Source organism: Equus asinus, chromosome 11 (genome assembly GCF_041296235.1).
Source record: "Equus asinus isolate D_3611 breed Donkey chromosome 11, EquAss-T2T_v2, whole genome shotgun sequence".
In the NCBI taxonomy this organism is placed as follows: domain Eukaryota; kingdom Metazoa; phylum Chordata; class Mammalia; order Perissodactyla; family Equidae; genus Equus; species Equus asinus.
The window spans coordinates 25,721,788-25,741,616 of record NC_091800.1 but is presented as its reverse complement, the minus strand read 5'-3'; the positions used below and the strand labels follow the sequence as shown (position 1 = coordinate 25,741,616).

The following is a 19,829-nucleotide window of genomic DNA, read 5'->3' as shown; positions in this document are numbered from 1 at the left end:
GCATATCTTCTGAGTTCAGGTAATACACCAAACTGGTTTCCAAACACCAATTTATATTTTATCACCCAGTGGATGAAAGTTCTTATTGCTTTCCATACTTGTCAACACTTAATACTATCAGACATTTTTCCTTTTTGCCAAGATAGTACATGTGTAATATGAATTTACTGTGATTTTAATTGGCCTTTTCCTGATTACTAAGGAAAATGAGTATCTCATTATGTTTTTTTTCCCCATTTTTCTCTTTTGTCGTTTAGATTTACTTTTATTTCTACCTGGGCCACTATTTGGTTCAATTTTGTAAAGTACACTAGAGTTAACAAAATATTTCTACATCCTTACAAGAATACAAGATTGTATCATACACTGGGACAGAAAGATACTATGAACTCAAGGATGTTAATTTTATGGGTATCTTGAATCTTGCCATAAACTAGCCAGTTTAGAGAGAAATAGAATATGTAGGATTCAACATCCCTTCGAAGGAATAACTAAAACACTAAAAAGCCCTTCCTATGAGGAAGGCTTGCTTGGTGTGATCTTAAAATAATGTTAAAATGAAGTTGCCCTGTAGTAAGTAAGAACTATCAGTTGATCTTTTTTTTTTTAAAGATTTTATTATTTTTTTCCCTTTTCTTCCCAAAGCCTCCCAGTACATAGTTGTATATTCTTTCTTGTGGGTCCTCCTAGTTGTGGCATGTGGGACACTGCCTCAGCGTGGTTTGATGAGCAGTAGCATGTCCGTGCCCAGGATTCAAACCAACGAAACACTGGGCCGCCTGTAGCGGAGCGTGCGAACTTAACCACTCAGCCACGGGGCCAGCCCCTCAGTTGATCTTTAAATAAAAACTTTTTACCCTTCATGTCAGTATAACATTATATACCAGTATAATCCCTTTGATTTTTAAGCTCCATAGTCTAAAGGGATCCAAAGTTGGTCAGAGGCTCCAGATTGTGAACCAAGAGTTCAAGACAACAGGATCAACAATTATCAGTTGCATAAAATCTGCAATTAATACAAATGTATTTACAGAAACTCTATGTGTGCATAACAGATCATATCTAGGATTCTTCATTAAGCTTTTATGCTGGTTTTTGGTCTTGGAATACATTTATTTTAATAATAATGCTATTGGTTTAGCTCATACCTTGTCTGTCTTTTTGTCTTGCTTTTCCAAAATGACCATGTTGTCTTTCAGATTTTTCACAATTTCCGCTGGATTTTTGTGTGATTTACTAAACAAAGGCATTTTTTCATCTACAGCAATCTCTTCTTCCAATAAGAAATGCTAAAAACAAACAAGCAAACAAAAATCATGAATTTACCTCTTAACGTGATTAAATTGTTACATCAAAATGCTTTATGTTCTCAATAACCTCAATTCAGTAATCTGAAACATTAAAATCAATCAAACTAAAATAAGTTTCACAAACTTTATGCCAAATTTAAATACATATAAAATGTTTTATGAAAGATTATTTAAAAAACTTTACCTAAAAGGTTTTAAGTATGCTTTTTCTTTTGGTGAGGAAGATTGGCCCTGAGCTAACATCTGTTGCCAATCTTCCTCTTTTTTTTTCTTTTTTCTCCCCAAAGCCCCAGTACACAGTTGTATATCCTAGTCACAGGTCATTCTAGTTCTTCTATGTGGGATGCCGCCACAGCATGGCTTGATGAGCATTGTGTAGGTCTGCACCCAGGATCTGAACTCGTGAACCCAGAGCCAGCAAAGCAGAGCACATGAACTTAACCACTTGACCACAGGGCCAACCCCTAAAAGTTTTTACTGAAAGTTTAAAATCTTTCCTACAATAGAAATTCAAAGACTAAGCAAGAATGGGGAAAGGAGTACTTTTAGAAAATAAGCTGATATTTAAAACTAGATATTTTGATTAAAGAGAGTGATGATGATAATGATAACAGACAAAATAAAACATGTAAAATAAAAGCGGAATTAGGACCCACATACTGTGGTAAAACAATATTTAAAAGCATGCTACTTCACAGCAATCACAAAATTGCAATGTAAAATTATTTAGAATCTGTTCTCTACTTGCTCTTCAAATATTCAGCTAGCCACACTCACTGATGAAATGAAGACTACCAGGGTGGAGAATGAGGAGGGAGGGAAAAAGGAGTATCGATTCTTGTTTTTGAGAACACTATTTACATAGAGTAGAGAAAGCCAAATATGGCCGTCATTGCCCTATTTATACAAAAAATACAAGCATTAGAGAAAAAAACCTTACAACTGAAGGCTCCAGTTAGTAGAGGTATATTCATTTACTTTACATTTATTAGCAAAAATATTTCAAACATTACAGAAATATGATGTAATACATCGAAGGAGCCCATTAACCAACTACCCAGAGATGACAACTATTATCTATTTGGTATAGAGTCCTCCCCAATTTTTTCTAGGTAAATAAAAGTAAACATATTTTAAGACAAAAATAGAATAATACTAAACATAGTATTTTGCAACTTCTTCCCACTCTTTGTATCTTGAATATCATTCTATGAGTGTATGTTTAGTTCTACTACAATATTTTTACAGTAATAATAAAGTATTCCATTATATAGATACATTATATAATTATTATTGTTCAGTAATTTCTTATTAAATTATTATAAAAGTTATTTTACCAATATCCTATTGATGGGCTTTTGGGTTAATTTCATTTTCCCCAATATTTTATTTATTAACAATGATGCAATTAATCAATGAAGAATCTTACACACAAATGTGTATACACAAACATACACAGTTGATAGCAGGATTCTAACCAGCTGTTGCTGTGGCATAACCTTGGCTATGGTTCCAAATCCCTCTTCCCCCTAGATTCTACTTCCCAAATAGGGTTCCCTAGGATTCCTGTCAGATCTGTGAGTTACCTTGTATCCTTCTAATAACTTCCTTCAGTATTTGTTGTCTGTGATCAAGAATTCCAATGGGATACATATATGTTATGAAGAAGAAATCAAAAGTGTTGGTGTGAATTTTGATGATAAAACAGAAGACAAAAAACATTTCCTGTTTTCCGTAGAGATGCTGTTTTCAATAGGGATGGCTCAACTCCCCAATGAGGGGAGACTAGGTGTGAGGGGAACATGTCCACTCTCAGGGCACGGATAAGTCTGAAAAGCATGTTAAGGGACACCAGTCAGCCTTTAAAACTGATGCTGACAGAGCATTCAAAGGTGAAGTGTGTGAAGATAACACTGTAGTTCTCAGTGGGTGGTGTCAGGTGCAAAAAAGAGAGCACTGGAAGAACACTGTGTCTCGTCCCTTTATCAAACTCAAGAATAAAACCATAAAGATGCACTAGGTTCTTCTTTAATAATCAGTCCTAAACATAAATAAATAAAGGTAGAGTATATTTAAATGTTTATAGAGTGTGGAGGTGGGGTGGGAGCCAAAACAATCACTGGGTCATTAGGCAGAGGAGCAATCTGTTGCTTTCTCCCCGGGTGATCCTGGGCACAGCATGTGATTTCTCTAAGGCTCTGTGCTCTTATCCGTAAATGGGGATGATAACATCTCCCTCTTAGGGTTGTTTTGAGGACTAGAGATGTGCAGAGCACCTTGCACAGGGCCTTGTATAGGTAAGGTACCCTATGTTTAGGTGCTATTATTACAAAAAGTTCTGCAACAGAGTTAATTAATTACTTCACTAAACAGAAAGGCACAGTAATTGAGATATGATTTTGTCTTAAGTGTCCTAGACACTTCTGGCTCCTTAGTCACTTATACATTTTTTTCTTTCTTGAAAAATAAATTTATTCTTTGAATGTTAACTACTCAATGTTCGAATATTTAGCATTAAAACAGTTTTTTTAAAAAGGCTAAATGTATTTGGGTAATTGTTCTCTTTCTCCATGTAGTTCTACTTCACTAAGGAAAAGATAGTCCACTGTAGGAATTTCACCTAAATACTCCCTGACATTAAAATAGAATACGAATTATGACATGGAATCATATATATGATATGACATGATTTTTGTCCACTACCTATTGTTTTGCTCAGTTCTTACTGTATCAAGCTAATTCTAATGCCAATTTTGCTGAAATTATAAATGTTTTCAGGACTTCCATGTTAACATGGTTGTTAGCCAGCATTTCCTGATTTACTGCCTCCCAATTTTTCATTTGCCTATTAGTTTGTTCATTTATTCATTCACTTAATCATTGAACAAACATTCACTTAGTACTTACAGAGTACTAAGCACAAGCACCTTGCTAAGTACTATGAAAAAGAAAAACACAATCCCTGCTCTTTGGAGATTATTATTAAGTGGAGAAAGCAAACATTTTAGAGGCAATAAAATTATATAACAGAGGGAGATAACACACAATATATATAATGCCTCAATACAGTGCTCCTTTTTTTTTGAGGAAGACTAGTCCTGAGCTATTATCTGCCATCAATCCTCCTCTTTTTGGTGAGGAAGATGGGCCCTGAGCTAACATCTGTGCCCATCTTCCTCTATTTTATATGTAGGATACCTGCCACAGAATAGCTTGCCAAGCGGGTCCACACCCGGGACCTGAACTGGCAAACCCCAGGCTGCCAAAGTGGAACTTGTGAACTTAACTGCTGTGCCACCGGGCTGGCCCCAGCAGCATTCCTTTTTGTGAATTATTTTCATATTTTAACTGTGCCTATTTACTGTAATAACTATAACATAAAATTAGTTTAATAATGTTTTAAAATTTCATAGGATCATTATTCTTCAATTCTGGGATCCATATTTTGAAGGAAATCAAAAACCATATTCTCACACTATGCTGTTCCAGCCCCCAGATCCCCTACAAATTAGGTGAACTTCTCCTGCCTGCTCTGTTCTCCTCAGACCAAGCCAGCCCCACTTCACACCCAGACTCAATACTTCCCTCCATCACCCTCAAACTCAGGGCTGACCTTCCTACTCTCTGGTCACTCATGCGCATCCACTCCAATCACATCATTTACCCCACCAGTCATTTAAGAAATGAGCCAAATAGGACTCCACACTACCTGCTAAACAACCACAGGTACTTAAGCTCCCATCTAGTTCTGAGTTGGTAACTGATCCACTATAAGTCAAACTTATCACCCTTGTCTGGGTGTCATTTGTTCTATGTGCAGAACTTTTTTTTTTTAACTTAACTAAATAACTGTCAATTCATCTAGTCATATTTAACTCATAGTCCCATTTCACTCATGAAGATATCAAGAAAAATTTTGCCAAACGCTTTGGGAAAGCCCAGATACATTATACTTATTTGTCAATACCAATTTATTCTTTTTTACATCCCCATGACATATTTATTTTATAACAGGAAGTTTATACCTTTTGACTCCCTTCTACTTATTTCATCCACCCCCTACCACCCCACCTCTGGCAACCACCAATTTGTTCTCTTATCTATGAGCTTATTTATTTATTTTTCTTAGATTCCACATATAAGTGAGATCATATGGTATTTGTCTTTCTCTGTCTGGCTTATTTCATTTAGCATAGTGCCTTCAAGGTCCATACATGTTATCGCAAATGGCAAGATTTCATTCTTTTTATGATTGAATAATATTCCATTGTGTATATAACACATCTTCTTTATTCATCCACCCATTGATGGACACTTAGATTATTTCCATATCTTGGCATTGTAAATAATGCTGCAACGAACATGGGGGTGTATATATCTTTTCAAAGCAGTGTTTTCACTATCTTCAGATAAATACCCAGAAGTGAAATTGCTGGGTCATATGGGATTTGTAAAATTTTGAGGAAGCTCCATACTGTAAGGGGAGGTTCTTAAAGATTAAGAGCATCATATTTTGAAATTAGATAGGCCATATACAGTGAACTCTAGGTTATTCGTCACTGGTCCATACCCATTCTGAGTCTTTCACTCCTAGTATCCAACATGGCCAAAGAAAAAGTGCTTACAGTAGAGACAAAAAGGAATGGAGGAATCCTGAAAATGGTGCCTTCTGGGGATAAAGTGGTCATAATAATTTTTCCATAAAGGCCCTCTCAGAGTTTTTAGGACATATATTATGTTCCAGCAAAGCAGGAAGCAGAGACAGGAGAAGATGCCACGTTAAGCCCAACAGATGAATGCCTCTTGGGCACTGAAAACTGCTGGGGCCCAGCACACCAACCTGCTCTTTAGCATTCGTCTGACAGCAGGCCATGTAGCACACAAACGGCAATGCACTGACATTGACCCTGTCATACTTTTCCACTTTCAAAAGAGAGTAAATAGAATAAACAACAAATAGTGTAGGTTTTATTTAAAAAAGAAAAAAAAAGCAGCACAAGAAAGGGGAGAAACGCCCTGTGGACTTGGACAGGAAAGGGTGCTTCCGAAATTAATTCCCTGAAGGAGATAGAACAGACCTGATCGGGGTGGGGGGGGGGGGTGGAGATTGGGGAGGGGGAAGACTTAGACAAAAAGAAAGCTGGCCAAAGTAAAAGATCAAACACACACACACACACACACATAGAGATACGCCCCAAATGCAGCATGGTAATCCAAAACTGCAGGGAGCAGAAATGACCCCCTAGAAAAGTGACTGAAGACAACTGAAAGGGACAAAATTAGTCAGTCTATATTTATTCATTCAAAGACTATTTACTGAGCATCTATAATGTGCCAGGCATAGAACTAGGCAGTGCAAAACAAGCCTCAGAGGGCTCACAATATAGTGGGAGACGCAGACACACAAAGGGTTTTGCCAGAATGTCGGAAAAGGTCAAAGAAACTAAAATGATGGAGAAAAGATACTCTGTGTGTGTGTGTGTTTATGTGTGTATGTGTATATATGTATACATGTACATAGATACAATATACATATGTGTATATAAATATATTATAGAGCTACAGAGAAGATAAAGTATCCCATAAAAAGGTATTACAACAATGGGGGGAAACGGAGGAAGCCAACAAGAACAAAAGGAAATAAAAAATGGAGCAGAAGCACAATCAAATATATAACAGCTTAAGTAGGAAAAAGATCTAAATCTGGTCATTTAAAGGATTTTTCCAGTTGAGGTTAATGATGAGATCCCAAATTCAGTGTCCTGTGGTTATTAAAAGAAACAAACATTCTTCTCTCAAAGCACATTCCTACAAAATGAACTTAACAAAAACAAAGGATAAAAATCAAGTTGTCTTTGGACTTTCATAAAACCAGATGTCATAAGACCATGGAGAAAATCTACAGAATTCTGAAAGGAAAGCCTCTAACCTCATAATTAAATCTCTAGCCAACATATTTATGTGTTCAGAGATTGTGTATGCTTACTAAAAATTTTACAAAGAGATGAGATGGAATCAAACCTACAAGAGTTCAACAAAATAAATGCTAAAAATCAGAAACAATTCTTGAAAGGGAGCCTTGATATTGTTGGCAGGACATGTGGGAGGGTGAGAATCTACAATTATAATCCATTCATATGGGAATAAAATAAATAAGAATTCAAAAAATTAGTTAAAAAGGAAACCATCCCAAAAATCTCCAAGAAAAGAAGGATGGAAATAATAACAATAGAAGTTGAAATAACTGAATCAGAAAAGAAAAGGATAAAAACTAGACGATTCGTGGTGAGTATGATGTAGTCTACACAGAAACTGATATATAATAATGTGCACCTGAAATTACACAATGTTATAAACCAATATGACCCCATAAAATAAATGAACAAAGAAGAAAAAGAAAATCTCTGGTAGCTATTTGGTCTGTTTCTTCTGGCGATAGTCCTGTCTGCTTTGCGGCCTACCTCACCCTTCCGAAAGGATGGGAACATTGCCCAGGTGTGGCCAGGGTGTTCCTTCCACTGCTCTGGCTATAGCAAACGGCTCACAAATGGACTGTGACACTGTTATGCTAATCAAAATGCTTCAACAGGACTTTTCCCCCTAGATATTTTAATTTAATTTAAATAAAATATTTGGGGTATATAGAAGAAATAGAGAACAATGTAATAAGTTCCTGTATGTTTACTGCCCAGATTCAAAAATAAGAAACAACTGAAGCAACCAACCCCCTCGGGACATCTTCCTGATCCCATTCCCCTCTGGCTCACCCTGGGCCTGTTTATCATTTATCCTTTCTATACATTTTTCATACTTTTACTATCATTTATAGACAATGTTATATTGTTGTGCATGCTTTAAAGCTTTACAGAAATGGTATCACACCATCAGCTCCTTCTTTCCTCCCTCAACACTATGTTTATGAGATTTATCCATTTTGATACATCAATCTCTAGTTTATTCATCTTACCTTCTGTATGGTATCCTATTGTATGACTATACCACAGTTTATTTACCAATCCTGAGTTCTAACTGTTTTCAATTGTTTATCATCACAAACATGATTGTAACACCGACTCTTTTGCATGTCTACTTCTGTACATTTGTATCAGAATTTCTCTAGGGCACTGGTTTCAACTTTTTAAATAGTGACTTATAGTTAGAAATGTATTTTACACCATGACTCAGAACAAAGGAATGTATAAATGATTGTATAATTGTTCCATGAAACAATACCTGATCTCTGGATATTTTCCATTCTTTCTGTCCTACCCTCCATCATTTTTAAAAGTGCTGATCCATTAAACTAATTTCACTACATGCTAGTGAGTTACAAACTAAAGTCTAAAAAACACTGCTCTAAAATGGATTCAAAGGGGACAACTGGTATGTTCATCTTTACTAGACATGGCCACATTGCCTTCCCAAGGTCTTATACTCTCACTGCTGTGTATGAGCCCCAGCTGTGCTCGATCTTTCCCAAGAGCTGGAACTGTCAGAATTTAAATTTTTTGCCAATATGACAGCTGTAAAAGGTTATCCCTTAATTATTTTAATTTGTATTTCTTAAATTACCAACAAGAATGAGCACTTTTTCATAGACTTACTGGCTTTTAAACTTTATTTTTCTGTAAATTTCATATTTCTATACTTTGCCCATTTCTTTAGGTAGTTGAAGAAAGCCATACAGCCAATGCTAATTAATATAGTCCCTTGCTTAAAAATATAAATCACAATTAAGAATCAGCAGGCATTTGAGGAAAATCGAGAAAATGGAAGAGAAAGAGAAAGATTAACAAACAGAGCAAACCCCTGGGGGAAGGTGGAAAGAAAGCCATTAAAACATGTAACTAGAAAAAAATATATTTATTTCATGTCTGCCTCCCAAATATGATATGTTATCAAGTCCATAAAATAAGAACAGGCTGCTATGAAAAAGAAGTAAACAGTGAATAAGAAAACATTCTTAGAACTAAAAGCATGCATGACTAAATAAAAACTGCAGTAGAATAGCTGACTGATAGAACAGTACAGAATTGAAAAAAAAAATTAGCAATTTGAAGACCAAGCCATGGAAATCTGAAATGGAAAGCAAAACACAAACGAAAACGAAGAAAAATCTATTCAGAGAAGTATACAGGATAGATCTGAAGAGCCAATATTGGTTGAATAGGTGTTCTTAAAGGAAAAAACAAAGATAACTGACAAAACGAGAGCAACAAATAAAGAAAATTTCCCTGAGCCAAACAAAGGCACATGTCTTCAGATTTACATAAACTAATGGTTATACAGGAGAAATGTAAAAAGGTCCACTCCAAGAACATTCTAAAATTTCTGAATTCTAAGACTAAAGAGAAAACCTCCACATTTCCTTTGTGGGAATCCTACAAATCCCTTTCCATAGAGGGGGGACATCCTGGCTAGCACCTAAGAACCAGAATCTAAGAGAGGTATCAGGAGTTATAACTTGACACCAAATGTTAGAAAACAGTGAAACACTAGTTACATAGTTCCTAGGGGAAAAGATATTTGATCTAGAAGTCTATACTCAGTCAAACTATTATGCATGTGTGAGGGCAAAGTAAGATTATCTAAGGACGGAGATGGAGAATGAGTAGAGGAAGAACAAGAGGGAGAACAAACAGGAAAATGAGAAAATAGTTGAAAGAGGTAGGGAGTTGGGCAAAGAAACCAATAAAATTTATAGTTAAGTCTAAATGAAGGCTGACAATGTGTCTGTGAAGCCTAATACAATTATTAAAAAAGTATTCCTAAAATATTTTGATAGAGACAAAGTGTAACAAAAAATAACAAATAACCTGAAAAGATAAAAATAAAATTCTTTTAATAGACTTTGTTCAAGGAACAATAACAGAAGTAGGAGATAAAACCTTCAACTACCACAAGGGGGGGAAGGAACAAATATTATTTCACCTAATCAGCAAGAATCAGGAATGGAAAGAAAAAGGAAATAAATAAGCAAAGAGTAAATATAGAATATAAAACAATATGGAAGGAATAAGAGCAAACATTAGTAATTATGATACATACAAATGTGTTAAAAGTTCTACTGCTAAAAAGTCAAGACTCAGATTGGGGTAGTGTGCATGCACATGCATGTGTGACAAAATTCAGCTATAAACTCCGCAAGAGACACAACTAAAACAAAATAACACAAAAAATGTTGAAAATAAAGAGAAGCATAAACATATACCAAGCAATATTACAATATGAATATAAGACAATATAGAATTCAAGACAATTAAATTATATATATATATATATATATATATGTACGTGTGGGGGGATATAGATTATACACATATATATGGTGTAAATATTGTATGTATCTAATTTTTATTGTGAATAGGATATATAAATGGAGATTACATATAATATATACAACACATAACAAATATATATAAATCAATTACCTTTATGAACTGAATAATATCTTACATATGTTGGATAAAGACTATATTATTTATCTATTTTTATTTTGTGACCTTGATTTTCTCTGCTAAGCAGAAGAGAAGATGAAGAAAAGGAGTATGGGGAGTGACATCAGCATTGTGGCAGAGTGAGCTTTCCCATTGAACTCTCCCCTCCACAATACAACGAAAAAGACATTCACATTCCAATAGAGAACATCTACACAATACAAAAGACATCTGAGAGACCCATGCAGCCATATGTTGGAGTCGGAGAGGCTGGAGCCCCCCTGGGAGGAGGTGGAACAGAGTAAGAGAAAGCTTTGCTCCCTCCCCAAAAGACTGAGATCCAGGGATTGGGAATGCCCTCTGAGAGGAAAGGAAGGGGGAGGGGCATTCCTTCACAGGAACATCAAAGATCCCCAAGGTCCCTTGCAGGTTAGGGGGAAACACCCTGATGAGGTGAAAGCTATCATGGAGATGACTTCATCAAGCCAACACCCAAGGGGAGCAGATAGTGAGGGCAGAGCCAGTAAGCCCTGGAGAGCACACAGACGAAAGTGCCCCTCCCCAAACTCGTCCAGTGCTGGACTCTAGCACCAGGGACCCCAGGGAACACAGAGGGCTCAGAATATGCAGCTCTTGACTCCCACCCAGTGGTGATAGGTGGTAACAGAAACCAAATACTACTACAACATGAAAGAACAGAGCCACGCCCTCTAGCAGTATCAAAAATTATATTAAATCTCCAGAATAGAAGAAAAATGACAAGTACCCAGAAATCAATCCCAAAGACACAGAAATATGTAATCTAACTGACAGACAATTCAAGTCAGCTGTCATCAAAAAACTCAACGGGTTAAGAGAGAATGTAGAGAAACAATTCAACAAGTTCAGGAGCTCCTTCACAAAAGACTGAAACTATGAAGAAGAACCAATCAGAAATATTGGAGAAGAAAGACACAATGGATGAGATAAAACAAAATATGGATTCCCTGAATGCTCGAGGGGATATCATCAAGGAGCAAATCAGCATAATTGAGGACAGACATATTGAAATGCTCCAGATAGAGGAAGAGAGAGAACTAAGATTAAAAAGAAATGAAGAACGTCTCCAAGAAATATTGACTCAATCAGGAAATGCAACATAAGAATTATAGGTATTTCAGAGGGAGAAGAGAAGGAGAATGGAGCAGAAACCTTGTTCAAAGAAATAATAGTGGAGAACTTCCCAAACCTGGGGAAGGATGGAAATCCACATGAAAGAAGCTACAAGATCTCCTAAATATGTCAATGTAAAAAGACCTACTGCAAGGCATATAGTAGTGAAACTGACAAAAGTCAGTGACAAAGAAAAAATACTAAGGGCAGCAAGGCAGAAGAAAATAACCTTCAAAGGCACCCCTAGCAGGCTTTCACTGGATTTCTCAGCAGAACTCTTAGAAGCTAGGAGAAACTGGAGGAAAAAAACTTTCAGCCAGGAATACTGTAACCAGCAAAAATGTCTTTCAGATATGATGGAGAAACAAAAACTTTCTCAGATAAACAAAAGTTAAAGGAGTTTCCATCCACAAGAATTCCACCTACAATAAATTCTCAAGAAGGCCCTCATACCTGAAAAAAAAGGGAGAAAAGGGTTACAAAGCCCAGAGTAAGGAAATAAATAGGTAGACAAAATAAGAAAATTGTAGCTATACATCAGAACAGGTTAGCAAATACTCAAGTATAACATTAAAGATGAAGGGAAGGAAAATGCCAAAAACAAAGATAATCCTGTCATTTTAACCACAAACTCACAACACAAGATGGAATAAGATGTGACAAAAACAACCCAGGAGGAGAAGAGGAAGAGGACTGAATTGGTTTAGTCTAGGCAAATAAGAGGCCATCAGAAAATGGACTGTCTTATCTATGAGATTTTCCATACAAACCTTAAGGTGACGAGCACTAAACAAAAAGGCAGAACAGGGACACAAATAATAAATAAGGAGAAAACTATGAAACCCAACATAAAAAATTACATAGCTCAATTGGTAGACTGAAATACAAGAGATGAGAAACAAAGAAAATGCAGGAGAACTGGGAAACGAGTGATAAAAGGGCAGCATTAGGCCCTCATATATCAATAATCACCCTAAATGTAAATGGATTGAATTCTCCAATAAAAAGACACAGAGTGGCAAGATGGATCAAAGAACAAGATGCAACAATATGTGACCTCCAGGAAACACATCTCAGCTCCAACAACAAACACAGGCTCAGAGTAAAGGGATGTAAGACAATACTCAAAGCTAATGGCAAACAAAAGAAAGCAGGTGTCACAAGACTTATACCAGACAAAGTAGATTTCAAGATAAGACAGGTAAAGCGAGACAAAGAGGGGCAGTATATAATGATCAAAGGGATACTCCACCAAGAAGACATAACACTTATAAATATCTATGCACACAACACTGGAGCACCAAAGTACACAAAGCAACTATTAACAAACCTAAAAGGAGATATTAATAATAACACAATAATAGTAGGGGACCGCAACACTCCACTCACATCAATGGACAGATCATCCAGACAGAAAATCAACAAGGAAACAGTGGAATTAAATGAAAAGCTAGACCAGTTGGACTTAATAGACATATATAGAACACTCTATCCAAAAACAGGAGAATATACATTCTTCTCAAGTGCACACAGAACATTCTCAAGGATAGTCCATACAATGGGAAACAAGGCAAGCCTCAATAAATTTAAGAAGATTGAAATAATAACAAGAATCTTTTCTGATCACAATGCTATGAAGCTGGAAATTAATTACAAGAAAAAAGCTGAGAAATGGACAAAGATATGGAGACTAAACAATATGCTATTGAAAAACCAATGGATTATTGAAGAAATTAAAGGAGAAATCAAAATATATCTGGAGACAAATGAAACTAAAAACATACCATACCAACTCACATGGGATGCCGCAAAAGCCATATTAAGAGGGAAATTCATTGCAATACAGGCTCACCTTAATGAACAAGAAAAATCCCAAATAAGCAATCTCAAACTACATCTAACTGAATTAGAAAAAGAACAAACAAAGCACAAAGTCAGCAGAAGGAGAGAAATAATAAAAACTAGAGCAGAAATAAATGCTCTTGAAACAAAAAAGGCAGTAGAAAGGATCAAAGAAACAAAGAGCTGGTTCTTTGAGAAGATAAACAGAATTGACAAATTCCTAGCCAGACTTACAAAGATAAAAAGCTCAGATAAATAAAATAAGAAATGAAAGAGGAGAAATTACAATGGATACCACAGAAATACAAAGAATTATAAGAGAATACTACAAAAAGCTATATGCCAACAAAATGGACAGTCTAGGAGAAATGGATAAATTCTTAGACTCTTACAACCTCCCAAAGCTGAATCTAGAAAAAATAGATAATCCGAATACACCAATCACAAAAAGAGGTTGAAACAGTAATCAAAAACATCCCCAAAAATAAAAGCCCAGGACCAGACGACCTCCCTGGAGAATTCTACCAAACTTTCAAAGAGGATTTAATACATATCCTTCTCAAGCTATTCCAAAAAATTAGGGAAGATGGAATGTTTCCCAACACATTCTATGAGGCCAACACCACTCTGATACCAAAGGCTGACAAGGACAACACAAAAAATGAAAACTACAGGCCAATATTGCTGATGAACATAGATGCAGAAATCCTCAACAAAATAGTGGCAACCTGAATATAGCAATACATCAAAAAGATCATATACCATGATCAAGTGGGATTTATACCAGGGACAGAGGGCATTTGTTCAACATCTGCAAATCAATGTGATATACCACATTAACAAAATGAGGAATAAAACCACATGGTCATCTCAACAGAGGCAGAGAAAGCATTTGAAAAGATCCAACAGCCACTTATGATAAAAACTCAACTTAAAAATTCGGGATTGGAGCCGGCCCTGTGGCCGAGTGGTTAAGTTTGCGTGCTCCACTTCGGTGGCCCAGGGTCTCGCTGGTTTGGATCCTGGGTGGGGACATGGCACCACTCATCAGGCCATGCGGACTTGGCGTCCCATGTGCCACAACTAGATGGGACCACAACTAAAATATACAACTATGTATACTGGGGGTCTTTGAGGAGAAACAGAAGAAAAATAAAATAAAATAAAAAGATTGGCAACAGTTGTTAGCTCGGGTGCCAATCTTTTTTTAAAAAAAAAAGGGAGGATAGAAGGAAATTACCTCAACATAATAAAGGCCATATGTGACAAACCCACAGGCAACATCATACTCAATGGGCAAAAACTGAATGTAATCCCTCTGAGAACGGGAACAAGACAAGGGTGCCCACTATCACCACTCTTAATCCACACAGCACAGGAGGTTTTGGCCAGCGCAATTAGGCAAGAGAAAGGAATAAAAGGAATCCAAATAGGAAATGAAGAAGTGAAATGCTCACTCTTTGCAGACGACATGATCTTACATATAGAAAACCCTAAAGAATCCATTGGAAAACTACTAGAAATAATCAACAACTATGGTAAAGTTGCTGGGTACAAAATCAACTTACAAAAATCAGTTGCATTTCTATACTCTAATAACAAACTTACAGAAAGAGAACTCAAGAACACAATTCAATTTACAACTGCAACAAAAAGAATAAAATATCTAGGAATAGATTTAACCAAGGAGGTGAAGGACTTATACAATGAAACTTACAAGACATTATTGAAAGAAATAGATGATGACATAAAGAAACAGAAAGAGATTCCATGCACATGGATTGGATGAAAAAACATAGTTAAAATGTTCATACTACCCAAAGCAATCTACAATTCAATGCAATCTCAATCAGAATCCCAATGACATTCTTCACACAAATAGAACAAAGAATCCTAAAATTGATATGGGGCAACCAAGGACCCTAAATTGCTAAAGAAATCCTGAGAAAAAAGAACAAAGCTGGAAGCATCACAAGCCCTGACCTCAAAACGTACTACAAAGCCATAGTGATCAAAACAGCATGGTACTGGTACAAAAACAGGCACACAAATCAATGGAACAGAACTGAAAGCCCAGAAATAAAACCACACATCTACAGACAGCCAATCTTCAACAAAAGTGCCAAGAACACACAATGGAAAAAGATAGTTTCTTCAATAAATGGTGTTGGGATACCTGGATAATCACTTGCAAAAGAGTGAAAGTATACCATTACCTCAGGCCATACACAAAATAAACTCAAAATGGATCAAAGACTTGAAGATAAGTCCTGAAACCATAAAAACTTTGGAAGAAAATATAGGTAGTATACTCTTTGACATCAAACTTAAAAGGATCTTTTCAAACACCATGTCTTCTCAGACAGGGGAAACAAAAGAAAAAAGTAAGAAAAGAAAACAAAAGAAAAAGTAAGCAAGTGGGACTTCATTAGACTAAAGAGCTTCTGCAAGGCAAAAGAAACTAGGATCAAAACAAAAAGACAACCCACCAATTGGGGGGAAATATTTGCAAATCATATATCCAACAAGGGGCTAATCTCCATAACATATAAAGAACTCACATAACTGAACAACAAAAAACAGCGCAATCAAAAAATGGGCAGAGGATATGTACAGACATTTCTCCAAAGAAGATACACAAGATGGCTAGTAAGCACATGAAAAAATGTTCAACATCACTAATCATCAGGGAAACGCAAATCAAAACTACACTAAGATAGCACCTTACGCCTGTTAAAATGGCTATAATCACTAAGACTAAAAACAATAAATGTTGAAGAGGTTGTGGAGAAAAGGAAACCCTCATACACTGCTTGTGGGAATGCAAACTGGTGGAGCCACTATGGAAAACAGTATGGAGATTCATCAAAAATCTAAAACCAGAACTACCATGTAACCCAGCTATCCCACTACTGGGTATCTATCCAAATAACTTGAAATGAACAATCCAAAGTGACTTATGTACCCCCATGTTCATTGTAGCATTATTCACAATAGCCAAGACATGGAAGCAATCCAAGTGCCCATCGACTGATGACTGGATAAAGAAGATGTGGTATAATATACAATGGAATACTATTCAGCCATAAAAAAAGACAAAACCATCCCACTTGCAACAACATGGATGGACCCAGAGGGTATTACGTTAAGCGAAATAAGCCAGACTGAGAAAGACAAACACCATATGACTTCACTCATATGTGAAAGACAAAGAAATACACGGACAAAGAGGACAGTTCAGTGGTTACCAGGGGAAGGGGGCTGGGGGGTGGTCACAGGGGGCGAAGGGGAGCACTCATATGGCGATGGACAAATAATAATGTACAACTGAAATTTCACAACGATGTAAACTATTACGAACTCAGAAAGAAAAGGAGTATGGTAGGGACTTTAAGGAAAGAGATAAAAGTTTAGAATAGCTACTGATAGAAATGGGAATAGGAGTTACTACAGAAGTGATCTAAATTATTTTCAGTTTAAAAATGTTCAATGTAGATTCTAAGTACAATCCTTGTCAATAAAATCAAAGGCTATGTTTACAGAATAATAGACCGAATTATTTAACATTAGGAAATTGGTGAATATAATTAATTATATCAGTAAGTCAAATAAAAATTACTTCATTTGATAAAAATGCATCTAATAAAATTAAAAATCTATAGAGTTATATAAATCTCAGCTCAATCAAAAAAATCATTGTTAATGGAGGTATTCTCACTAAGAAGAGGCACAGAACAAGGACCATGGCTATCACACTATCATTGTCATATGTGCTGGTCAATGCATTAAAATATAAAACAAATTAACAGTACAAAATTTGGGAAGGATGTCACAAAACTGCAATTCACAGACAATATTCTTATATACATCATAAATCTAAGATGGACTAAAAAAGTTTTGGAGTTAATGACAGTTGAGTAAAGTAGTCAAATACATGATAAATATACAAAACTACTAGCTTTCATGCATAAGCAATAACCAGTTAGAAAATATAATGGAAGACATATCCCAGTCACACTGACAACTACATACATACAATATCCACATCAGATCTATACTCCAAAAACCTACAAAACTTTAATTTAAAAATTTTGAGTATAAAAATACATAATTAAAGCATATTTAAAACTCATATAACCAACATATACCCAGCAAAAACTTGTAACTATTTAAAGAATTCTCAAAACTCAGTAGTAAAATAACCAATAATCCAATTAGAAAATGGGGAGAAGACATGAACAAACATTTCACTGAAAAGAATATACAGATGGCAAATAAGCACCTGAAAAGTTGTTCAATATCATTAGCCATTGCGGAAATGCAAATTAAAACCACAAGATATTACTAAACACATATCAGAATGAATAAAACAAAAAACAGTCATAAAACCAAATGCTGGTGAGGATACAAAAGAACTGGATTACTCTACACTGCTGGTGGAAACGTAAAATGGAAGAGCCACTCTAAAAAAGAATATGGCAGCTTCTTACAAAACTACATGTGATCACCATACGATGCACTGCTTGCACTCTAAGGCACTGCCTGATGACAGAGAAATGAAAACTTGATTTTCACACAAAAACCTGTACATGAACTTTCACACTAGCATTATTGTAATAGCAAACGTTTAGAAACAACCCAGATGTCCTTCAATGGGTGAATGGTTAAACTGTGATACATTCATACCATGGACTGCTACTCAGCAATAAAAAGAAACAAACTATTGATACACAACAACTTGGATCTCCAGGGAATTATGCCAAGTTAAAAAAGACAACCTCAGAAGGTGACATATTGAAAGATTCCATTCCATATTCTTAAAATGTTAAAATTGTAAAAATGGAGAACAGTGGTTGCCAAGAGTTTGGGATGGGTCAGGGAGGGAGACGGCTTTGGCTAAGAAAGTGTACAGGACATCCTTGCAATGGAACTGTTCTATATTTTGACTGTGGTGATGGTCACACGAATCTACATATATGATAAAATTTCAAAGAATTAAATATATACACATACGCAAAATGAATGCATGTAAAACCAGTGACATTGGAATAAGGTCTGTAAATCGTATCAACGTCAATTTTCTCATTGTGATACCATACTATGCAAGTATATCTTGTTATGCAAAATGTCATTATAGAGGGAAACTGGATCAAGGGTATACAGGACCTTTCTGTATTATTTCTTATAACTGCATGTGAATCTACAGTTATCTCAAAATTACAAGTTAAAAATAAGGAATCTATCACTATGGAAAATTGACAATGATAATCCAACATAAGGACAATTACTGTTCCTAAAGTAGAAAACTAACAAGTGGAAGACATATGTAAAGATACGCAAGATACGTCTATTTATCTATGCAATCCTTCAGCAAGCCATCCCTTTAACTGTATATATCCACAGAATGATTTCTTGAATGTGGCTCAGCTAATATTAATGTCATTATCTGAATTATGAGATTTGTGGTACATTTTAAACTTTTTCATCTGGTGTTTTCCTGCATTATTTATAATGAGCACATTTCTTTTTTCCTGAAACAAGAGATTTGAGGAAAAACCCCACATAACTAAGACAAAAAAGATTTGAGTAGAAAAACCTATATTGTTTTTGAACAGAAAAACTGAATATTAAGATGTCAATTATTCTTAAAGTCCATGGTCTGATACAATTCCAATCACAAGTCCAAAAAAGTTTTTAGTTCTAAATTAAGTCAAAAACATCAAAAAAGCAAGGACAGGAGCCAGCCTGGTGGTGCAGCGGTTAAGTTCGCATGTTCCACTTTGGCGGCCTGGGGTTCACTGGTTCGGATCCCAGGTGCGGACCTATGCACTGCTTGTCAAGCCATGCTGTGGCAGGCGTCCCACATATAAAGTGGAGGAAGATGGGCACAGATGTTAGCTCAGGGCCAGTCTTCCTCAGCAAAAAGAGGAGAATTGGCAGCAGATGTTAGCTCAGGGCTAATCTTCCTCAAAAACAAAAAAAAAAGAAAAGAAAAGAAAGCAAGGATAACAAATTGTAAAAAGGAAAATTATTTAGGAAGAATAAAATTAAAGGTGTTATAAAGTACTATGAGTAAAACTGTGGCACA

General features: G+C 35.9%; 1 protein-coding gene across 16 annotated transcripts in view; it reads right to left on the bottom strand.

Moving 5' to 3' along the window:
- The window catches only part of CAB39L (calcium binding protein 39 like), a 148,127-nt gene that overhangs the window by 73,081 nt on the left and 55,217 nt on the right, over positions 1 to 19,829 (bottom strand). For all 16 annotated transcript variants that reach the window (XM_014838938.3, XM_014838939.3, XM_014838937.3 and 13 more), the window contains one exon: positions 1,149 to 1,289. In XM_014838938.3, the coding sequence (XP_014694424.1) occupies positions 1,149 to 1,250 (102 nt within the window). In that variant the 5' untranslated portion in view covers positions 1,251 to 1,289. The remainder of the gene's footprint in view (positions 1 to 1,148; positions 1,290 to 19,829) is intronic.